This window comes from Etheostoma cragini, chromosome 15 (assembly GCF_013103735.1).
Source record: "Etheostoma cragini isolate CJK2018 chromosome 15, CSU_Ecrag_1.0, whole genome shotgun sequence".
NCBI classification, from domain to species: Eukaryota; Metazoa; Chordata; class Actinopteri; order Perciformes; family Percidae; genus Etheostoma; species Etheostoma cragini.
Genome location: NC_048421.1, coordinates 4,136,205 through 4,144,397, shown reverse-complemented (window position 1 = coordinate 4,144,397; position 8,193 = coordinate 4,136,205). Strand labels below are relative to the sequence as shown.

General features: G+C 42.7%; 1 protein-coding gene across 1 annotated transcript; it reads right to left on the bottom strand.

Annotated features, from left to right (window-relative positions):
* Positions 1-609: 609 nt before the first annotated feature.
* On the bottom strand, positions 610-7,209 carry cbx6b (chromobox homolog 6b). The gene is made up of 5 exons (XM_034895009.1): positions 6,205-7,209; positions 3,394-3,676; positions 2,709-2,950; positions 1,819-1,998; positions 610-1,344 (listed from the first exon to the last, which is right to left on the bottom strand). The coding sequence occupies exons 1-5, from the start codon at positions 6,904-6,906 to the stop codon at positions 1,117-1,119; spliced, it is 1,635 nt and encodes a 544-aa protein (XP_034750900.1). The 5' UTR covers positions 6,907-7,209; the 3' UTR covers positions 610-1,116.
* Positions 7,210-8,193: the final 984 nt, after the last annotated feature.

Here is an 8,193-nt window from a genome sequence, read left to right as displayed (position 1 = left end):
CAACCATCCCCTATCATTACAGCCCCGGCCCGGGGACACAGCCACAGTCAGCCCCCAGCCAGCTAGCAGCCATCCACTATCATTACAGCCCCGGCCCGGGGACACAGCCACAGTCAGCCCCCAGCCAGCTAGCAGCCAGGCTGCCCGGTCAGCACTTAAATCCGGTGATAAGAATTCTAACGACAGTTTACTGAACTGTCGGGAAACAGACGCACCAGAGTCAGAACAGCGGCCATTTGTAACGTTACACCTCCGTTAGCATTACTGGTGCCCCCCCTTTGCTTTAAGCCATCTTTACAGTTAGCTCAATTAAAAGCAGACTAAGGCACCGATTGCCTAAAACTAATAGTAATTTAAAGATGTGGTAGCATTGGATCTGGACGGGAAGGATGATCTGTCTAAATAATAGCATTTTATTATATCTTGTTTGTGTAATCCGTAAAAAACAAAATTGTAAAAACAACAATTAATTTGCTGTGTAGATTAGACAAACAAGCTATGGGTAAATTATTTAATTATGAGTATAAGTTGTTATTTGGCAGATTTTGTTAACGTTGGACAGAGTCATGCTAGCAGTTTCCCCCATGTTTTTAGTTTTATGCATGTGTAGACATGAGAGTGGTATTGCTTTAACACATTGCCCACTATTTACCTAGCGGGAGGTTCAATTGTTTGCTATTATTCACATTTTAACTAGCTTTCACTAGTTTGACTGCTAGCTGGTTTGCTAACAAAGCACAGAGGACCAATTACAGTTTAATTTGGCCGGAATCAAGTTTACTTTTAAGTATGTGAGCCTGTATTACAGCTATAGTTATGGGGAATTTCATCTTGTATTGCACAATTTTCCAGTGGACCTCCATGATGGCATCGTCTGTGGTTGCTAGAAGAGTGGTGAAGTAATGGCAAAGCCTTGACTCATCTCATATAGATATATAACATTACCGTTCATTTTCCAGTTTTTGTATGTACTTGTCAGTCCATGTCATATAGAGTTGTTTAGAAAACCCTGTAGCGGTGTAAATTAACGGCAGAATCCTACCTTCTTGAAAGGGCTAGAATTTTACCCCTCCCTTTGCCCTGCTTCCTTTTACTTCCCCTTCCCCCAGTCGGTTATCAAGAATTCCTGTTGTGTTTACTACAAGGCTCCCCCGGGTCCTTGGTTGCTCCTCCGTGAACCTCAACTCCGTTCTCGGTCCAGGGGGCTACACTTCCCTGGCTTACTCTGCCACAGCGGGCCAAGCTGGCGACCTGGTTGGAAGACAGGACTCGGTCCCAAAGACCCACCTGGGACAGTTCTCCAACCAGGGCCTGGGATGAGTCAAAACCTCCACCCAGGGAATCCTGGAGAGAAAGAAAAATGAAGTTAAAAGAAGAACAGAAAGCATGTGAATGAAAAAAATACTTTTACTTTCATGCACACACAGGCTCAGCTTCAACTGATTTGCTGCCTTGGGCAAGACTGTGAGAAGAGGAAGGAAATGTGATAACCTTTACGAATGCAGGACTACTGAACAAAGAAGCCACATGAGAGGGGTTCTTTTGGCTCCGGATGAGGGTCCCTAGGCCTTTTCCACACAACTCTACAACATGGCACACTAGTTCAACACTTTGGTTAGCAGTATACTCCAAATTAAATGTGTCAGGATCCAACGTCTTACTTTCACCGAGGCTCTCAAAGTGTTTTGTGCTTTTATTTACTACTTTTAGTTACAACCCTGCAGCTGCAGTAACCTAAAGGGCATAACAAGCTGGATTTATTTTGGAGAGAGCATTACTATAAACTGAAGTCTTTAACACCCTCATTTGTGCACCTACCTGCTCCTGGCCCAGTATGAGCACTCCTCCAGGTCTGATGTGATGTCCGGCTGCCAGTGCATGACCCTCGCCCCTCAGCTTTCCCCCCTGGTAGGCCTGCCAAGCTCCTCCCTTCTGGCTCCAGCTCACACAGATGTGCTGCCAGCTGCCTCGGGAGAGGTTTAGAGGCAACTGCGCCACCTAGGAACAAGAGAGAAAAAGGACAGTTCAGATCGGCTAGCCCTTATTCAATTCTGTTTGAGTGTCACAAATTTGGAGGTAAGATGTCATCAAGCTGTATCTCAATAGCTGTTTCACATCTTATTTCTATCTTGTTTCTTCAGTATTTCCTCAGTCACACCTTGCTACCTCCAAGGACACAGACATTTCCTCCATGCATCTATTTCCATAATGACTTTATTGAATTATACCTGAAGACCCTGCACTGCACTACACCACCCTACAGTGCTGTCAAACTTTGTAATTTAAACACATGAATCAGTCTATTTAGCTTGTCTGCTAAATTGGCTCTTTAATTTGATGTGTTCTACTTATTTGTATGCTAATACAGTCCACTATTCCTTCCGTAAAAGACATAACAAAATGGTACACTTCAGTGCTGTTCACATACTGGTAACATTTTCATAAGTTGGTTGGCCTTGGAGAAAGCAGTAGTGAAACTCCTTTATGATGATAATGAGTCATCAAAACACAAAGATAATAAATATACACTGGTTTCCGTCATGTCTCCCACACCATATCTATCCCAGATCAGTGTTAACTAATCTTTAAATTGTTTGAAATATGAACCACAAACCATGACATAAATCTCCTCAGGAAAATCAATTGCACCCAAGCAGTGGACAGTTCCCATGTACAGTGGATGCTCAGTCTCTTGATTGCTACAGTACCTTGTCATTGATGAGCAGCTCAGTGGGGGTATGCAGGCCTTGCAGCAGCACCAGTTCGTTGGGTTGCTCTGGAACAGCGTAAGACAGAGGTGTCCCGATTCCTCCCTCTGCGGGCCGCAGCCACAGGCAGGCGGTGAAGGCCCGCAGCGCTGGGATGGAGGGTTTCAAAACAGCGTACATGTAGTTTGTCCGAGTTGGGAAAGACAACCGGTAGCCCTCTGGGAAGGAATGCCCTGAGACACCTGGGGCAGAAAGCATGGAAACAAATTAAGTGATTGAGAGTGCAATTAAATCATCTATCTGGCAAGAGGATGAAATGGAGTTTCTCCTTTTTTGACATACTGCATTTTCACTTTCTTCACATCAAAACATCGGATTTGTTTGCAGGGCATGGATTTCCTAGTCTGTCTGATCATTTTTTTTAAATATAATGAAACCCCATGGCTTGATTTGATTAAGAGTAATACAAAAAATGAAACATCTGAGGTGCTGTGTATGCCAGATTCTTTCTCATCATTAGTGACAGGAGTTGTCATGCAAGTGATTCATCACAGCCACTAGTCATCGCACGCTTCATTTTGTATACCTCTTTGTTATATTTTCATACAAACCCACACACACACACATTTTGATTATCTCTTTTTTCTAATATTTCTTTCTTTTCTACCTCTCTGTGAATACCTACCTTCCTCCAGTTCGGAGATTCGATGGTGTATTTTGTTGATGCCATGGTCAATTCCTTGCCTGTGCTTCTCTGTTTCCAGCCTCAGGGTTTTTCTCTCTTTCTCCAGCAGCTCCACCTTCCTCTCCAGCTCCCCCGCAAAGTCTTCCATCCTCCAGGGCTTGTCATCACCAACTTTGTGTCCGGGATTGGTCAACCTTTCCGGACCACCTGACATCCCGCCTTCCTCTGGCGCTCCAGATGTGTTGCTGTCCGTTTGGTTGTGAGGAAATGGGCCAATGTCTGACTACAGAGGAGGGAGACAGGGGATGAAAACTGGTTCACAGTGTGGGTTTTAAAGGAAAACACTGTAAAGTACTCTCTGCGCTTGCGGTTATGTTTAATCTGGAGTTCTGTTAATATAGCCTCTATACCACCAGTAACATCATGTTGCTTACATGCCTATGCAAGAAAAACGTTATAACACCCAGTTAATGATTGATTTTGCCTAGACATTACATCACGCCTGGGGATACAACAAGGGGCTGATTTAGTAAGGTTTCACTATGTTGTGGTTAATGTTTTTGTCTTTAAAGAAAGGTCAAAGCATTCCTTTAAGGAATAAAGGAATGTTTTTTTCTTGACTGGGCGAAGTTGCAAGGTAGGAGAAGAAATATCCTACCTAAACATAAAATGTAATTTTTCTCGACACACCTACCATAAAATCCATAAATTGTTGTTTTTACACTTTGGATTTTGTATAGATGACTCAAATGAGATATTACCTGCTAATTAGTGGATTCTAGATGTGCTGGAAGATAAATTTTGATACCTTTGGATAGAGCCAGGCTGGCCGTCTCCCCCTGTTTCCAGCCTATGTGCTAAGCTACTGTAAGCTAACTGGATGCCTGCTGTAGCTGCATACTTAACTGACAGATACATAGAGTAGTATGAATCTTCTCGCCCACCTCTTAAGCGAATAAGCATGTTTCCAAAAAAACGGCAAACAATTTCTTTGAAGGTGTTTTTTTCCTTTACTGTATATTGTATCTCAAAGCTCTACAGAGGTTCAGGCTGCTATTGCAACATTGCTTATAATTTATTCTGTAGTATTCTGGGATTTGTAAGTTGATGTTTTTGCAGTGCTCTGGAATCTCTGGCATGACTAAAGCAGGGTAAAAATAATGAACAAAACTGTGTTCAAAGGCCACACATGCCATTTTGGGGTATGAACAGATCTTCTTCAAGCTCAGCCATTCTCATATCTGCAGGGATTTCTTACAACACAACAAGTAATTGCAATTCAGAAAAGGCTGCCAAGACAATCAACAATTTCAGTCAACAGCAAAATTTGACGGTTCACTGAAATAAACACTCAAACCACTAGGGCAGGAATTTTGGGGAAAACAGACGCTGCAAGATTTTTAAAACCTGGTCTAGTAAATCCACCAAGCATCTTGTTAACAGTGTGCGGTAGAAGTACAGAATACATAACATACAAAAACACATGGTTGACAAAAAAGGTTACATTATTGTATAAAGATTCTGAAAGAGTTTTGGATTGATTTTGGTCCCATAAAAAGAAACATAATGGATGGAATTACCAATATATTCCTCAGTTCATCCTATTTAACATGTTTGTTGGGCAATAGACGTATTACTCCATCCCTATATATATATATATATATATATATATATATATATATATATATATATATATATATATATATATATATATATATATATATATATATATATATATATATACGTAAATCGTATGTGATTGAATGCTAAGGTTCATTAATAGTGCTTAATAGTGCTCTTCCTTTACTGTATATCCTCTATTACACATATCATCTGATGTAAACAACAGTGTGCTACTGATGTAGGCCAAGCAGCTCCTATATGAACAGAAACGTGACTTGGATAGTAAAAGACTCCCATCGCGCTAGAGTATTGTGGTTTAGGTTTAAATACACATCATTCAGATCTTATTCTGGCAATGGGAAATGTGATTTGTCAGCCCTTTTGCATTCTGGAGGTTTTTTGTCTGACAGTGGCGACTTGGAAAAGAGACCAAATGTGTGTGACAAATACTTGTACACACATATAGGCAACTCATACATTATGTACGGTATTTCTTTTGACGAAAATGATTATATATTCTGGATTCTGGTCAGATGAGAGCACGTTTTCCTCTGCTATTCTCCCTCGTCCACCTGATCATTCTCCTGCTGCTAGTCCATTTTCTCCTTTCCACTTACCTTTATCCTTATTTCTTCTCTCCCCCTGTTTCTCTCTGTTTCCCTGCCTCCCTTTTCACTTTGAAATTTTGATCTGTTTACTTAGAGTAAACCAAGCAAACATTTCACGCATTATTAAAGACTTTAACATATCACAAGTTATGATTAAAGGAACTCCCTACACGTGAATGTTATTTAGCAATTAACACGCCCATAGTTTTAAATTGAATCACATGGTAAATGATATGCAGATAAAAGGAAGAAAGTCTTAGATTGCTTCTTTAACTGGCTGCCAATAACTCACTTGATCTCATTCCAACAAATCATGTATGTCCAGAAACCATAAAACGGTCTATACAGTGAAGAAGACACAGATTTAGCCACGCATGTCTTGGATCATCAATAATTACTGCAAAATGTACAGTTGGAGTTATAGTTATCAGACCCTGGAACAGCATTAGGTGAATCTTAAGAGAGGGAGATCATTCTGTACGCCTTTAAAACCCCATATTTTGGGATCAAAGATTGTTTTCGCTGCAGCATGAAAGAGATGATTTATGTGTAGTGATGATTTTCTCCTCACTCTACCTACCTCCAGTTTCTCTATGCGGTCTTTGAGCTGAGTGATAGCCTGCTCCAGTTCATCCACAGCCCTAACGGTGAGCAAGTGGACATTCTCAGGCGTCGAGTCCGGACTGTCCCGCACCATGATCCGCTCTAGGTGCGTCTCTTCAGCCGAGTCTTTGCCCCCCCACAACCCCGCAGCGCTCCCGCGTCTGTCCGCGCTGCTGCTGCCGCCGTCCAGCCCCTTCTCACACTCGGTTAGTTTCCCCGTGAGGTCCCTGATGGTCCGCTGGTCTGTCAGTATCTGGTCCTTTTGTTGCAGGACGGTCTGCCGGAGCTCCTCCGCGGTGGTGCGGAGGTAGCCCCAGTCTTCCCCCGCGTACAGCGACGGGTCTTCTGCTTGTTGCTGAAAGTTTTTCGTGTTGCATTCCCCGGCTGGGATCGGCGTGCAGATGAGTCGACTGACTGTTGGGTCATGCCCGGTGAGTCCGGTGACACCGTCCAGCCCGCTGAGCCCCATGTTGAAGGTCGGTGCTTCTGAATCGGGTGTTTCAGAACCATGGAGAGCGCCCAAAGATCCGGCCCGGGCCACGGAGCCCGCCGCAGTATCCGCGCCCGGATACAGCGAGTGGTTGCCAGTTGCTGGTGGCTGTTCTGCCAAGGCAGCCCTGGAGGACCCGGTGTGAACGGCTGCGATGATGCAGATGACCGCTCCGATGAAGGCCACCATCCCGGCGGCCAAGATGATAACAATGAACTTCAGGGTGGCGGCGTCAGCGACCGATTATTTAAAAAATCTAATAACACTAACAGTCTGAAAAACTCAACGCTCCTGAACAAGAGTCTCAAATTGTTTTCATGTTTTTAAATTTAGGTGGCAAAAAAAAACCGCGACTCCTCACTTTTTCTCTATTCTATAAAAAAAGACGATCAGAAAATGAGAGTTCCGCACCGTAATTGAGTCAACCCAAAACATCATGATCAGAGAGTCTGTAATACACCTCCTCCCCCTGTTCAGCGCGCATGTCCTCGGCGTTCAGGCAGAATCCAGCCTGGTAATACTGAAGCAGAATGAGAGAGAGAGACAGAGAGAGAGAGAGAGAGAGAGAGAGAGAGAGAGAGAGAGAGAGAGAGACTTGTACACTGGAGGGATCCATGCAGTCTGATAGCATATTTTATATTCCTCCTGTTGCCTAGAGATAAGTTTTCCATCAGTGTTTAAACTGTAATCTATGTGATAGGAATATCCTATCCTAGAAAACGTTTTTGTTCTCAATAAAACTCAAATGATAAAGAGTATAAATTAAATTATCACGTATTTTCTATCACAAAGATGTTGCAGCCACATTGCATACAGCATCATAAAAGAGGGTACACTCTAGTCTTCTTCAGGATTTTTTTCTCTCTCAGGCTTCCATTATAAACTGGATCTTCTCCAGTATGAAGGAATACTAATTACATCATGAAATTGTTTTTTCTTTCCTTCGGCTTCATGTTTTCCTGCTCAGGAACACATTACAGGCCTGCTCTGATACGATGGGTGGATGGCCATAAGTCAGGCCACATGTCAGCCACAGGGCTCCTAGAACGGCTCTACACAGCAGCAGAGACGACAGACTGATGTGTGTGTGTGTGTGTGTGTGTGTGTGTGTGTGTGTGTGTTATTGTTTATACTGTTGAAGAAGCATTCATGGTACTAAGTAATTTTTAAAAAAACACTTTTAATTCAAAATCAATATTAATGTCTTTGTAAAACGTTTAGAAGTGCCTGCAAAGTAGTGTGTGTGTGTGTGTGTGTGTGTGTGTGTGTGTGTGTGTGTGTGTGTGTGTGTGTGTGTGTTCCAGAGCATGCAGACATGCAGAGCTGGTGCAATGAACGATATTCATTTAACCATGCTTGACATTAAAAAATACATTTAATTGTGACACATACAAACACACAGACCCACACACACACGCACACAATAAAACATGTATTTATGAGCATGTTGGAGTGAGGCTGAGACAGAGGGGAAAC

Coding starts and splice junctions, on each gene's coding strand:
- cbx6b (XM_034895009.1), bottom strand. CDS start 6,906: ATGGTGGCCTTCATCGGAGCGGTCATCTGCATCATCGCAGCCGTTCAC. Junction 1,999..2,708: donor AGCTGCTCATCAATGACAAG/GTACTGTAGCAA, acceptor TCTTGTTCCTAG/GTGGCGCAGTTGCCTCTAAA. Junction 1,345..1,818: donor TCATACTGGGCCAGGAGCAG/GTAGGTGCACAA, acceptor CTTTCTCTCCAG/GATTCCCTGGGTGGAGGTTT.